A 14917-nucleotide genomic window follows, 5' to 3' on the forward strand; every position below is an offset into this window, starting at 1 on the left:
AAATATCCTTGGAGATATGGGCAACGGAACTAACGTAAAATGAATGTGGCTGCAAGCAGTAGTGGCTTCAGGGTCTTAAGGAGAAACAAATGGTCTCATAGAGAGCGGTGTCATCGTGATTAGATAGGGCTTATGATATGATTTTTCAGAATGGCTAGTTGTTGAATATCAATTTGAAAGAAAATCAGCATTTTATAAGCGGATTGAATATTCGATGCGTTTACCAGATTTTTTTTCTTCATTGATTCGTCTGCTAGCCAAGTGACTCTAAAAGCATATCGTCTGGACCCTGTGGTCAAGCACTAAACCAGAAGGTTTCTATCGGTTGTGCTTTGTTCGCACCAGAGTAGTTAAGACAAAAATCAAGCGATGACCATTCATCACAGAAGGCCTAGCAAACCCGAACTGGAGTCGGGGCTACCACCATCACAGCTACAAAATGAAAACACCGACAGAAAGGGCGCCAAGTCTTCGGTGTGGACCCAGCAGCATGTAGCTGGTGAGTCCAGCGACGGCAGTGACGTCAGTCTGGCAGAACACTTACGAAATGGAGTGTCGCACGTGACCTACCACGACAATCCTGAGTTGGAGCAAGGCCGTGCCATTGTGCGTCAACTGAGCCCATTGAACAAGGTCCCAGAAGTGCATGACGCCATAATTTCGCCATCGATTAGTGAAAAATTGGAGGAGGAGGGACTTTGGGAGGGCGATGTGGAACTGTTGCCCGATTCACCCTACCCGGAGGTACGTGCCACGGTTAGCGTAGAGGACGACCCTACCATTTTTCTGAACCACTGGAGAACATGGTTTCTCACCACCATCTTTGTGGTGGTTTTTGCCGGTGTCAACCAGTTTTTTTCGCTTCGGTATCCAACTTTATCCATCAACTTCCTTGTCGCCCAGGTGGTGTGCTTCCCCGTTGGGAAAGCCTTTGCATTGCTGCCTCACTATGACTTTCCACGCGCTCCATTTTTCAATCTGAACCCAGGTCCCTTCACCAAAAAGGAACACGCGGTGGTCACTATCGCCGTCGCTCTGACTTCGAGTACTGCCTACGCAATGAATATCTTGATTGCTCAGACTAATTTTTACAACATGGAACTGAACGCAGGATACCAAATCCTTCTCGTGTGGACCACGCAGATGCTTGGCTACGGTGCTGCTGGTCTAACTCGTCGTTGGATCGTAAACCCGGCGTCCTGCATCTGGCCACAGACTTTAATTTCCGTCTCGCTATTCGATTCTTTGCACAACAGGGTTATTGACAAGACCATAGTTAACGGATGGAGAGTATCCAGATACAGGTTTTTCGCCATTGCGCTTGTTGTGAGCTTTGTTTGGTACTGGGTCCCCGGCTTTCTCTTTACCGGTCTTTCGTACTTCAACGTTGTCTTATGGGGCCCCAAAACGAGATACAACTTTATTGCAAACGCCATTTTTGGTGTGGAAAGTGGACTCGGGGCACTGCCCATCACTTTCGACTATACCCAAATTTCCCAGGCAATGGCCGGCTCTGTCTTCGCGACGCCATATTGGGTCTCTGCCAATACTGGCGTGTCCGTGGTAATCTTTTTTGTGATTGTTTTACCTGCATTGTACTTCACCAACACCTGGTATGCCAAGTACATGCCTGTGATCTCCGGTTCTACATATGATAACACTCAAAAGAAATTCAATGTTCAGAAGATTTTGAACCCAGACTACACCATAAACCTGGAGAAATACAAGGCCTACTCCCCGATCTTTGTCCCATTCTCTTACCTTTTGACTTACGCTTTAAACTTCGCTGCAGTCACCGCCATTTTTGTTCACTGCGGTCTTTACCATGGCAAAGATCTATGGGCCAAGCTCAAGAACAAAAACCATGGTGGTTTGGATATACATATGAGGATTTACACCAAGAACTACAAAGATTGTCCTGAATGGTGGTATGTGGTGCTTCAAGTTATTTTGTTGGGTCTTGGCTTTGCCACCATTTGCGGATTTGACTCCGGTTTGCCCGCCTGGGCTTTCGTGGTGGCGCTATTGATATCATTCGTGAATTTCGTTCCCCAGGGAATCTTAGAAGCTGTGACCAATCAACATGTTGGTTTGAATATCATCACCGAGTTAATTTGCGGTTATATGTTACCTTTAAAGCCAAAGGCTAACGTTCTTTTCAAGCTGTATGGTTTTATTGTACAAAGGTCTGGCCTCGACATGAGCAGAGATTTGAAGCTGGCGCTTTACATGAAAGTACCTCCCCGGTTGATCTTTGCAATCCAGATTTACGCCGCTTTGATTTCCGGGTTAGTTAACGTCGGCATCCAAGAATGGATGAGATCTAATATCAAGGATCTTTGCAGCTCTACTCAGCCCGACGGTTTCACCTGTTCGAACGGCCGCACTGTCTTTAATGCTTCCATTATCTGGTCCTTGCCTCATTACCTATTTTCTCCAGGTCGGATTTATAATCCCTTGATGTGGTTCTTCTTGATTGGATTATTGCTGCCTCTCGTGGTATTTGGTCTGCAAAAGGTTTTCAGGAAAAACCAGTTCTTGAAGTACGTGCATACTCCAATCTTTTTCACTGGCCCAGGCAATATTCCTCCAAGCACACCATATAATTACACACTTTTCTGGGCGATGTCGTTCGCGCTTAACACCATCAGAAAGAGATGGCCAAAATGGTACGGCAAATACAATTTTGTTATGGGTGCTGGTGTCGAGGCCGGTGTAGCTATAGCAGTGGTCATTATTTTCCTCGCAGTTCAATACCCTGGAGGTAAGCTGAACTGGTGGGGCAACACCGTTCACCAGAAAACATACGACCACGCTTATAAAACTTACTACGTTGTGAAAACAGGCGAAAAGTTTGGTTACGATAAGTGGTGGTAAAGCGTTTTCGCTCACTTGATCCTTTTCTGATTTTGGACAGCACTGACATTTGAATAGTGTATTTATAAGTGCGTATTCACTATAATAATAATTTTGATAAAACAAAACTCATTGGTACCTTATAGGACAGCCCTGTCGAGGCTCCGCTACTATCTACAGTTCTCAAATATTTTGTGCGTCATCGTAGCATTATTTAATCTCCATCAGTTATGGTCCTATGGCGAAGAGGTGCCTGCATAGCTTGGTAAAATTATGCAAATCGACTGACAATACAAACGACTGTTCGGATTATTTCTGTTGATTGATGAATAGTCTATAAAATGGGTAAGTATTACTCTCTTGAATTAGTATTGGTGGGTGAAGACTTGAGGATCATGCTGAACCTTAACCATTGGTCTGTATTCAGGTTTCCACATCTGTTTGGTGACCCACTTTAGACATTCGTTGAAATCTCTTGGGACCACAACCTTCTCATTTTTGCCCGGTACGTTCTCTTCTTCAACACGAGCAGTACCTTCTTTGAATGCTTGTAGAATAACAGCAGTGGCAACCTTGGCAGAAGTATCGTTAATCACTTCCAAAGGAGGTAGCAAACCTGGCTTGGAGTCGGTTTCCGTCATTGGTGAAAGACTTGCAAGCTGATCAACGGCAGCTGAGATCATCGTATCGGTGATGGATGTGGCACGCGATAAAACAGCACCCAATCCAATACCTGGGAAAGAAAAGCAGTTGTTGTTCTCTGATATACGGTAACCGTTGACAGGGGGGAATGGTGATCCCGTAGCGACTAAAGCTTTGAAATCAGTCCATTTCATTAGATCTTCTGGAATAGCTTCATGTAGTCTCGTTGGGTTGGATAATGGGAAAATGATCGGGCGTGGGTTGTGTTTCTGCATTTCTGTGACAATAGCTTTATTGAAGGCACCTGCCTGAGTAGAACAGCCAATCAACAAAGTAGGTTTTACCTGGCCGATGACCTCAAGTAGAGAAGAGGTGTTAACATTATTCCAGTCCTCATCAGGTTTAGAGTACAGGTATTGCGCGGGAGAAGAAAATGCTTTCATAGACTTTAAGATCAGACCCCGTCTGTCCATCAAGAAAATCTTGGAGTGGGCCTCCTCAACTGACAAGCCATGGGTGACCATATGATTCTTGATTTGATCGGCGATACCCAAACCAGCAGAGCCAGCTCCGTAGACCAAAATTTTGGAGTCTCCTAAATCTCTTTTAGTATGTTTGAGAGCCGCCAAGAAAGAGGCCATCACCACCGCACCTGTTCCTTGAATGTCATCGTTGAAGCATGGGACTTCGTTTCTGTAACGATCGAGAATAGGCCTAGCGGTTGTCACACCGAAATCTTCAAAATGAAGCACCGCAGATGGATATCTCTTCTTGACGGCTTTAATGAATTTGTCTACAAAATCATCATATTGTTTGCCACGAACTCTTGCGAAACGGTTGCCCATGTATAGTTCGTCACGCGCAAGTTTCTTGTTGTTAGTACCCACGTCTAGACACACGGGAAGAACACGTCCAGGATGAATACCAGCGCACAATGTCATTAATGCCAGTTTCGAGATGGAGATTCTGATACCTCCGATACCTTGATCACCGATACCTAGGATCCCTTCAGAATCGGTGACAACAATGTAGTCAACGTCTTTGCTATTACCGTATGATTCGAGACGACGCTCTATGGAATCTGGCTCCGTAATATCGAGAAACACACCTTCTGGTCTTCTGAAACGGTGGGAATAAGCAGCGATAGCGTCTCCTTCTGTTGGTGTATAGATGATGGGCACTAGCTCACGGATGTGGCGTCTTACAAGCTCGAAGTACAAAACTTTGTTTTGGGTACGCATAGAGGTCATGAAATCGTTCTTAGCCAGCGGCGTTTTAAGGTAGCAAAGTTGCTTGTATGCTCTTTCCGCTTGTTCATCCAAAGTGTTGACCATAGGTGGCAGCAGAGCTTCCAGACCGAAGGCTTCTCTTTCTTCTTGGGTGAATGCTGAGCCCTTGTTGAATAGAGGCGAATTCAGCAGCTGGAAACCTTCCAAGGGACACTCGATGGGGCCCTCGACGAATAGACGGGTCTGTCTTGGCACAGGGTCTGCCAACATAGCCTTGGCTTTGGATCCCACAGGTTTCAATTTCGTGTGTGGGTCATCTCTGTCTACAGACTGCGAGAACGTGGTGTCACGGGTGGTAGAAACCAAGTGTCTGGGCGATTTGCTCGTGTAGAAACGGCTTGATTGCGTCCACTTCAGCGAGCGTTTCAGCAAGTCGGTACGACTAATCATTTTCGCTTTGGTTTGGTTTTTTTTTTTTCCGGGTTCAAGAGCTGATCTTGGCGATGGATCGATGTGGTTGATATACTATGCTGCACCGGGCGGAAACAACAAAAAAATCACAATAATGAGGGAAGAACAACGCTTATAGAAAAACGCTAACCTTGCAAACGATAGCAGTATAATGCTCCTAAAAAGACTTTTAACTTTGAAGCCTTTTCTGTTCCACAATTTCCAAAATTTGACCTAGTAAACGTTCTGTACAGGGTTTAGTACAATCGTCGACTAGAAATTTTTTTGAATAGCTATCCAGACGGAATTAATACAATTCTAGCTACAGCTCAATGACTAGATAGATGATATACCAAGCGGTTCAATATTCAAATGGCTATTTATGAACTAAAAGTTTGCTCATCGGTTAAACAAAGATAAATATTGATATCGTCAAATTTAGATTCACTTTTCTTTCAACAGTGTTAAATTCTATAGCTATGATTGAGATTGGTCCCGGTTTGTTCCGAGACGATGAGGTCCCGGAAAAACCACTCAGAGGGTAGCGGTCCCGAGGTTATCTGCCGCGCCGTAGCTATTTATTAACACGCGCCGCTCGTTTTCTGCGAGGTTTTTCCGGGAATGCTCCTGGTTTTTCCGATGGAACAAATATACACATAAATTAAAAGAAAAAGAAAAGAATCTCAAAGGAAACAAGACAATCCATTGGTGAATCCAGCTGAATTCCTGGGCATTTTCCAGCAGTAGAGAACGAGAAATGCCAGCTGACCGATTCTGGCACTTGTGTCACTACACTTGTTGAAACTCTTGAGCAAAAAAGCTATGATCCATTGTAGTGATGGCGTCGGAATTGAAATGTGGGCCTTCTTGTTGTCTTTGCAGGGACACGGAATACGCATATAGTTTTGTAAAGTAAGGTGAAAGCTGAGCTTGATGGAGAATGCGCTCCAATGCTTGGTAAACGATTAAGGCGTTGGGCGATAGTAGTTAGAGATATAGTCACTTAGTACGGATGTGACGTTCTAGTGTTAAATCAAGTAAGTCATAATGCCAGAAAGTTGAGAAGGAAGACAACCGAGACAGAATGGTGACCGATGATGAGTGGTGTTTTCGTCGCGTTTCGAGTATCTGCAATATTTTCTGGAAGCTTTATTGATTGAAAAGTGTAGTTGATTTTGCAAACGTGTAGCATGGGCACGTGACACCAGCGGCGGGTGCCCTTGTAAAAGTGACATTTCGCGATTGGTAGGCGTGTGAAGCATCTAGAGCTTCCATTTTCAATCATTTTGGGTAAAAGACGCGCAGAATGCAGGACTAGATATTTCTCCAGCTAACTGGTGTCGCACAACCAAATTTGAGACTTTTGATTTATTCGCAACTTGTGCTGATACTGTAATTGTGGGTTCAAATTAGGTACTCTCGCCAACCCTACTTCCCAGCCTTTGCCAATCAGGTCACAGAAGGTGAACGCAGTCTCTCTCTCCAACATCAGAACACCCCCATTGATGGTGGCAAACAAACTTTAAAGGGGAACGGAAACCGGCAACTTATTGTGCTCATCTTGAAACCTGGACCAGCAATAATCACACAACCATGTTAAACTATAAATGTCGCTCTCTATCATAACAATGCGAAAAGAATTCGGCTAAAATTCTTTAAATTTCTTCGAATGGGACCGCCGTGGCCGTTTTTAGCGAACAGTTGAAATACAACAACTGGTATCAATCGTTTGAAATTGAGTCTTTCTGGTCAAAATCGGACAAGTCCTGCTTCAAAATTTAATTTACCAAAATCAACGTCAGCGTGTCTCGCCAGCCGAGAAAACGCTGGTCGAAGGTTTGCTGATATTTTGCATCAATCTATAAAACACCGAAACTTCTTCCAGAAAACAAATAAGTAGACTCAACAAGAAAACTCCAACGGTGTCTTGGATTAAAATTCACTGTCGCTGGTGTATCCAAGAGCGTTTAGCTCGATGACGTCACATTTGACGAATAGTACCATTTGGATCAAGAAATATGAAATGGTTCTCATCGAACTCGAAAACCAAGACCTAAATCCGCCCGTTGAAGAGCCCTCAGTGTGCAATTGACAACTATGGACCGTCCCATTGATGAAATTGTCAAGAACCTTCTCAAGTTCGTTGTCAGAGGCTTCTATACTGGAACTTACGTTTTAGTTGTAGATGCTATTCTCTTCCATTCCGTTTTGTCAGAAGAAGATCTGGCACATCTGTTGGGAATAAAAAGGCCAGAACTTCGTGGACTACTCACTAAGCTTCTGGAAGACCGGATGATTGCAGTACACTCTCAGCAGGAATTTCATTTCAATACCAGAAGCATTAAAAGATACTATTACTACATCAAATACCCACAGGCAATAGACGCAATCAAATGGAAGGTTCACCAAATCGTGTCTCGGCTAAAAGATGATCTAGACAGAAATTCTGCTCCTCAGGGATACATGTGTCCCGTTTGCCACACGAAATATTCGCAACTCGAGGCGGTGTCGTTGCTGAATTATGAGAAAACACAGTTTTTATGCAGTTTGTGCGAAGAACCCTTGGTAGAAGACGACTCTGGTAAAAAATCTAAGGAAAAGCAGATGAAACTGAACAGACTCATGGATCAGGTACAGCCAGTTATCGATTATCTGAAAAAAATCGATGATTCAAGAATCGAGGAAAACACTTTTGAGACATCGTTGGCGAGATTGATCCCACCACAAAACAATTCTGTTGCGTCTTACACAGTGAACCCAAGATCCAAGAAAAGTAAAATGTTCACCCCTGGCGATAATACGAACTCTGCTCTGGACAATGCCAGCAGTATCAGGGCCGGCGCAAAGTCTCAGGCCACCTTGCATGTCAATATCACAACCGCGACAGATGAGCAGGTCCGCAGCGAGCGCCAAGAAAGAGAAATGGAGGAAAAGAGGAAGCAAAATGCTTTGCCTGCGTGGCATGAACAGAGTACGGTTGGAAAGGCTGCTTTGGGCAGGCTTGACAAGGACGACGAAGCCATGCCTGCAGCCTCACCGCAGGCAAACGAAGAAATTCAAGATCCACAACTTTCTGAAGAAGGTGACGGCTCATTCACGAACGTGGAGCTCGTGGCACCGGCACAGCCGCTAACCCAAAAGGAGGTGGAAGAAAAAGAAGCCGAGAGAACCTTGGCGGATTACTACGCGCAATTGGCCAGGAAACAAGCCATGGAAGACGAAGAAGACGAGGGCGAGGAAGCTGTCGAGGATGGGGAAGACGGAATGGACTACGATGTGGAGTTTGAGGATGTGAGCAGCGAAAACGAAAACGGCGCAGAAAATGGCAGCGGCGGAAATAACGACTCTGCTGTTAAGGAAAATACAGCTGGAACCGTGGATACATCCCAGGTCAACAAAAAAGCAGAGGGGGTTGAAAATGAGGCAAGCAGAAATGGTACAACAAAAGCAGAAGAAATAGAGGATGAAGACATGGACGCTGAATTTGAAGACGTTTGAAGTCAAACGGTCCCGTGACTCATAATGTCAAATTTTTTAATTACACCGAAAACTACCTCGGCGGAAATTTGGTCAAGATTTGAAAGATGAGCATCAAGTGAATACTTGACCTGCGGCAACTAGAGAATATAGAATGTATTCTGGCCGTGACTGGAAATCTCTTGCGGCTGTTGCTATCTTTGCAATAGTTGGTACCAAATGTGTGGATAGACTTTACCAAAGCTATAATTCAAGCGGCAACCAGTCCATTGAAGATAGCTCTTACAAGAACCATGGTGCCAATCCTGGTTTGAAGACTAATTATGACCCAGAGCTTATTCGCGAGCAACTGGCCCGTAACTATGCATTCTTAGGGGAAGAAGCGATGGAAAAGTTGAAAAATCAATACATTGTCGTAGTGGGCGCCGGTGGTGTGGGTTCTTGGGTGGTCACTATGCTGGTCAGATCAGGAATTCAAAAAATCAAAGTTATCGATTTTGATCAGGTTTCTCTCAGCTCACTTAACAGACACAGCTGCGCAACCTTGAAAGATGTTGGAACTTCTAAGGTAAATTGTTTGAAGGATCATTTAGGCGAAATCGCTCCATGGTGCGAAGTTATTCCCGTGAATGAATTGTGGAACAAAAACAATGCCGACCGTTTGATTTATGGTGAAGACGGTCAGGAAAAACCAACATTCGTGGTTGACTGCATCGACAACATTGATACGAAAGTCGATTTGCTAGAATTTGTCTACCGCAACAATATACCTGTGATTTCGTCCATGGGGGCTGCTACAAAAAGTGATCCCACCAGAATAAACGTAGGTGACTTGACCACCACAGAGGAAGATCCTCTAGCTCGCTGTGTGAGAAGACGTCTAAAGCAGAAGGGAATCATAAAGGGCATAACCGTTGTTTTCAGCGCCGAGAAACCAGATCCACGCAAGGCATCTATGCTGCCGTTGCCTGAAGATGAATTTCAAAGAGGCAAAGTTGATGAGCTCAGCGCAATCAAAGATTTCCGCGTTCGCATCCTTCCTGTTTTGGGAACCATGCCGGGCGTCTTCGGTCTCACCATCGCGACTTGGCTTCTGACAAAGATGTCAGGTTATCCCATGGAGCCAATAGAAGGCAAGAACAGAATCAAGGTTTACGATGGTATATATCGATCTCTGGCAGGTCAAATGACACGTATTGGTATGCCCGATCAACGCGTTCCTGTTGCACTCAAGGATGTGGGTTATATTTGCGAAGAAGTTTTCCGTGGGAGATCACCTATAAGCGGATATTCGACAAGATTAACACTGTCCAAGTGGGACCCATCTCTCCCTGTGTCACCGCAGAACGTTGTCGTCATGACGAAGGATGAGCAAAGAAATCACGAAGAACGCGTCCTCAATGGCGGTGAAGAACTGTCCAAAGTATACTCGAAAGAAGTTTTGGACATGATCTACAAAAGACTTGAGGAAGAAAAGTACTACTCTAAATTCAGATAAGAATAAGAATAAATTATAATTAAATCAGTGTCCCGTAGTTCAGTCCACCTTACACCTCATGAATACATGAAATATCAAATTAGATGCCCAAATACCACTTCATTCTTTCGTATACGAAAAAACTGCAGGCCACCATCGGTGTAACCTTGATGTAGCCAATGCTCAACCCCACAAAAAAACCTCTCCAGCCTCGTTCCATGTAGATGACTCGAAACATTTCCGGTATTGTTTGAAAATTGTGGATCGCTGTGGGGGATACAACACTTACCTGAAGACGACGTCTGATGATCTCAAAAGGATAAGATGCGGTCTGAGCAGCCATGCCTGCGAGACCACCAGCCGTCAATTCGGCCCATGTCATCAGAGGTCTATTACCGGCATATTTCGATCGCACCTGTAATTCTTCGTCAGATATTCGAAGCACAGAGTAGGGAGCTAGAAGTGGACTTCTCAAAAAATCGCCGCATAAGTCATGAGCGAAAAAAGATACACCCGCGTATGGTATCATACCCAAGACTGTTGGCGTAAACCCACGATAAAAATTGCACCAATGGGCGAACCACTTCGGCACTATGTGCTTCGATGTGAGTGTATCCGATGCCGGCTCGGAATAAATACGTTTTATCACTGGCAGCATTTTGATGCGTTTGTGGTCTGTGAGATATGCTAATCTGACTCTTATAAGGTCCAATGGGTATGTCATGAAAACGCTGCAAAGGCCTGCCAATGAACCACTGACCAATCGACGCGTTGGAGTCTCGTAGTCCTTAGACGGTATCATAAGATACCGAATCTGTTCGTATGCAATAAACTTGATGGCAGCGTAGGGAAAAATCCGAACCAAGGTAGCAGAATGACCCTGATAAAAGCCTCTGATCCCATCGTAAGTCTTGATGTGCATGCCCGCTTGCAGCAATCCCAGCATGGACCCTGAGTATTTCAGGTAGTGTGGATTGGAAGTTTGAAAGAGAATTTTTATACGGTCTAGCGGCGCAATCAAAGTTTTCGCACAACTTCCGGCCACACCACCAGCCAAACCTGATCGCCAGATGTAGTATGCAGACCGCTTATCGATGTTTGTAGGGTTCGGTAGCCCACGACCTTCGCCGTCTTTATCGTCATGCTTCATTGAGATTTGAAACCTCTACCTCTCCACCTTTATACTTCAGCCTGCGTCTGCAATGTATGCCAGCCAATATAAGTGAAAGTGTGCTTCAGGACCTATGACAGGTTTTATTGAAGGTTTTCGTTGTTGTTCAAAGCTGGCCGAGAGAAACTCGAGGTAGCGTCATCATTTTTTTCCAGAGACGAACGTCTGGCAAGGTAAATACGAAAAATAACGGCGTCAAAAATGAAAAGGACAGAAGCTGGGAGCCGAAGCGTAGCAATAACCGATTCATCTAATGGGAATTCAAATTGCTGTAAAGCTGTTAGCTCAAATACCAAGACTCTTGGCTGACATGTGTCGTCAGTTTTCAGTATGTTCATTAAATATCACTTTGTACGATATCACCGGTGAAAATATAACGACTGCGGAAAAGTGCGATAGTTTCGAAGAGATTTTTTTAACAAATTTTTTAACCACAGCGTTTCGTTTTCTGACGGGGAACGTGTGGAACCCAGTAGTACTCTCAGATGCCACATTTCCTCTCAGCGTGTCAATTTTTAGCGCTGCATCTAAATGAGCATATAATACGTATACAGTGATCGGTCTCGTGATCAGTTCAGCGGTTATTTTAATTTATTTCGCATTTAATTTTATTTTATTTTAATTTAATCTATCTAGTTTACATTTAATTTTAGGTTTTATAAACTCTTTTTTTTTTCATTTCATCCAATTTCTCGTCAGTGATCTTCAAGTCCGAGAATAATGGAGGATCCTCTGAAATGACAACATTTACTGTCATCTTTCATTCGGTAATGTTTCTGCAGCACGTTAAACATATTCTTGATTTCACTAGGATAGAAACAGCTTGGTGTATTTTCTATGAGTGAAAAACAAACAAAACCGGGGATTCGCCTTTACGTCGTGGACAGGAATGTCTAAAATCCATTCTGACACTCTATCAAAACTGCTTGCCGCTTTGGTTGTTATTCTTTGGAGCTATCGGTTCAACAAAGTTCTTCAACGCCGAGCGTTCGGCATCGTCACATTTAAAGATGCAGAGGTAAATTACTTCTGAGATGTGTGCCATTCCGAGAACCGAATTTAGTAGAACCCGCTGTATATTTACATGGCTCTCACCAACTTAATCCTGATGTTCTGCTTGGTCTACTACATTCAGCGGTTCATGAATGGTGTGAGGAAAGCCAGAGTTCATCACAATTCCTCCGGAAAAAATTACACCTTTAAGTGACAGACAGAGCTGGGTCTAAGAGAATATATAAAAGCGAAGCACAACAAGAAAGAGAGGTATCCTATTAGCTATTGAGAAACGTAAACCAAGCACCAATTTCGATTTTCGAGCATCAGCGTAGAATAATATTGTATTGTTCTAGGTTTGACTTAGCTTTTGGTACAGCTTTGTTCTTTACATAAACTAATTGACATTTGTCGATCCAGAACGAACCAAACCAACGCATCGAACAGTCTCATTGAAGTCAAAGAAAAAAAGATAAAATAAGAATGTCACAAAAAAGACAAGTTGATCCCTTACATTCATTAGTGGCTGGATCTTTGGCCGGTGCAGTAGAAGCTTCTATCACCTACCCTTTCGAATTCGCTAAAACCAGATTGCAGCTCGTGGATCGTTCCAAAACGACAGCATCGAGAAATCCATTAAAACTTATTTTTAACACAGCCAAGACAAACGGTATCGGTACACTATACGTGGGATGTCCTGCGTTTATTGTTGGTAACACTGCAAAAGCCGGTGTCAGATTTTTGGGTTTCGATGCCATCAGGAACGTGCTAAAAGATCCTGCCACGGGAGAGCTCAGCGGTGCTCGGGGAATCGTTGCTGGGCTAGGAGCGGGACTTTTAGAAAGTGTGGTGGCTGTGACTCCCTTTGAAGCCATCAAGACTGCTTTGATCGATGACAAGCAAAGTGTTCAACCCAAATATCACAACAATGGCAGAGGCATGCTACGGAACTATTCCAAGTTGGTCATTGACCAAGGTTTCTCAGGTCTTTACCGCGGGATTTTGCCTGTTTCGATGAGACAGGCAGCAAACCAGGCCGTCAGACTCGGCTGTTACAACAAAATCAAGACGATGATTCAGGACTACACCAACAGTCCCAAAGACAAGCCACTATCATCTGGCCTCACTTTCGTGGTCGGTGCTTTCAGTGGTATCGTCACTGTCTACACAACCATGCCTATTGATACGGTGAAGACCAGAATGCAAAGTCTCAATTCTTCCAAATATACCTCGACTTTGAACTGTTTTACAACCGTTTTCAAGGAAGAAGGGTTAAAAACTTTCTGGAAAGGCGCCACTCCAAGATTAGGAAGACTCATTCTCAGCGGTGGTATCGTTTTCACCATTTACGAGAAGGTTCTCGTCGTGCTGGGCGCGTAATTTGCCGTGGTGCACGAATCAAACCCCAAATAATAATAATCCAGCAAATGTGGACCATCCAAGTGGTTTAAAACATACATTTTATCGCGAACTCATCCTGTTTTTTTTTTTTTTTTATTTTCCAGTTTTTATAGACCATATGTATATACCTTTTACTCCTTGGCGGTTCCATTATACAGGTTCCTGTGTGTGGTAATGCTTTTCTTTTCTTTTAACCTTCATGTAGTCGTAGATGCTCTTGGTCATTATAAAGGCCCCGCTCATAAACAACACTATTGCCAGAAAAGGAACACCCCTCTTCTCCTCCTCGCCTCCATGGCTAAGACTGGACTGAAACCCATCTTTCGCCGCGTTGTTTGTGTATAAATGCATATCGTCATATTCATTGGGATCTGAGGGCTTCAATCTGTCAAGATTCTTAGTTTTCCCCACCTTGGCAGTGATATCATTAGGAATCATGGAGTAACCATAACCTAAGAATGTGAGGCCAAGCCCAAATCTTGAGCCTTGTTTCGCTGCATGCGACGTATGAAGGATGTAAGTCAGCAGGAAGCCGACAAACTGAAAGCTGACGCTGACTATGATGTTCCACAGCAGGTTTACTGCATTGCCCACCGGTAAGCCCTCAAAACATATTTCGTTACTGTACATGCCGAAATTATCGTCATCAACCCCGTAGTAAGATGGTGCCATGTCTAAAGCAGCCTCATCATAATTTGGGGGCTTATCGGCTTCGCCCTGCTCTCCTCTGTTGGTTCTATCCGGTTTTGCCGTCAGGTTACTGAAAACACCGTCTGCGTTGGCACCGTATTGTAAAGATTCTGCCCTATTGTTCTTACTGAATAGGCGATCCAGAGTATTGAATTTTCTTCCAACGAACTTCAGCCTGCTGGAAAGGCCTTGTTTTATTCTTTCCGTTGTGCTTGCTGATGTCTGCGCCACATTCGAATCCTCAGTAGTCTCGACCAAGTTGACGTCGGAAGACCTCCCTACAGCAGTGGTCATCAATTCACCGCTTGACATACTTAGCGTCTGCTTTGAGGTGGCTTCTCGAGTCAAATGAGTCGGTTCTCGTCGTGACTGAGTAATTGTGATGAGGTAGCGTTTACAAGAGAACTTGAATCCACACATGTAAATTAAAGATTACTAGTTACTTTAGCACTATGTACGAATGTGCAGAATGACAGAAGACAAGAATGGAAACAGTTCACTTCAAGCTTCAGATTTCCTAGACTTTCAAAA

The 14917-nt window shown here is 44.1% G+C and overlaps 7 protein-coding genes across 7 annotated transcripts; 4 read left to right on the forward strand and 3 right to left on the reverse strand.

Annotated features, from left to right (window-relative positions):
* Positions 1 to 369: 369 nt before the first annotated feature.
* On the forward strand, positions 370 to 2877 carry OPT1 (LALA0S02e01530g1_1; the record flags this gene model as incomplete). Its single annotated transcript, XM_022773600.1, has 1 exon — positions 370 to 2877. One exon carries the CDS (start codon positions 370 to 372, stop codon positions 2875 to 2877), a length of 2508 nt encoding a protein of 835 aa, XP_022627110.1.
* Positions 2878 to 3221: 344 nt separating this feature from the next.
* On the reverse strand, positions 3222 to 5177 carry MAE1 (LALA0S02e01552g1_1; the record flags this gene model as incomplete). The annotated part of the gene is made up of 1 exon (XM_022773601.1): positions 3222 to 5177. One exon carries the CDS (start codon positions 5175 to 5177, stop codon positions 3222 to 3224), a length of 1956 nt encoding a protein of 651 aa, XP_022627111.1.
* Positions 5178 to 7274: 2097 nt separating this feature from the next.
* Positions 7275 to 8675, forward strand: TFA1 (LALA0S02e01574g1_1; the record flags this gene model as incomplete). The annotated part of the gene is made up of 1 exon (XM_022773602.1): positions 7275 to 8675. One exon carries the CDS (start codon positions 7275 to 7277, stop codon positions 8673 to 8675), a length of 1401 nt encoding a protein of 466 aa, XP_022627112.1.
* Positions 8676 to 8808: 133 nt separating this feature from the next.
* TCD2 (LALA0S02e01596g1_1) lies at positions 8809 to 10152 on the forward strand (the record flags this gene model as incomplete). Its single annotated transcript, XM_022773603.1, has 1 exon — positions 8809 to 10152. The coding sequence occupies one exon, from the start codon at positions 8809 to 8811 to the stop codon at positions 10150 to 10152; it is 1344 nt and encodes a 447-aa protein (XP_022627113.1).
* A 79-nt stretch (positions 10153 to 10231) lies between these two features.
* Positions 10232 to 11281, reverse strand: LEU5 (LALA0S02e01618g1_1; the record flags this gene model as incomplete). Its single annotated transcript, XM_022773604.1, has 1 exon — positions 10232 to 11281. One exon carries the CDS (start codon positions 11279 to 11281, stop codon positions 10232 to 10234), a length of 1050 nt encoding a protein of 349 aa, XP_022627114.1.
* A 1497-nt stretch (positions 11282 to 12778) lies between these two features.
* Positions 12779 to 13675, forward strand: CTP1 (LALA0S02e01640g1_1; the record flags this gene model as incomplete). The annotated part of the gene is made up of 1 exon (XM_022773605.1): positions 12779 to 13675. The coding sequence occupies one exon, from the start codon at positions 12779 to 12781 to the stop codon at positions 13673 to 13675; it is 897 nt and encodes a 298-aa protein (XP_022627115.1).
* A 171-nt stretch (positions 13676 to 13846) lies between these two features.
* Positions 13847 to 14698, reverse strand: BSD2 (LALA0S02e01662g1_1; the record flags this gene model as incomplete). The annotated part of the gene is made up of 1 exon (XM_022773606.1): positions 13847 to 14698. The coding sequence occupies one exon, from the start codon at positions 14696 to 14698 to the stop codon at positions 13847 to 13849; it is 852 nt and encodes a 283-aa protein (XP_022627116.1).
* Between the last annotated feature and the right edge of the window lie 219 nt (positions 14699 to 14917).

This window comes from Lachancea lanzarotensis, scaffold LALA0S02 (genome assembly GCF_000938715.1).
Source record: "Lachancea lanzarotensis genome assembly LALA0, scaffold LALA0S02, whole genome shotgun sequence".
Lineage (NCBI taxonomy): Eukaryota > Fungi > Ascomycota > Saccharomycetes > Saccharomycetales > Saccharomycetaceae > Lachancea > Lachancea lanzarotensis.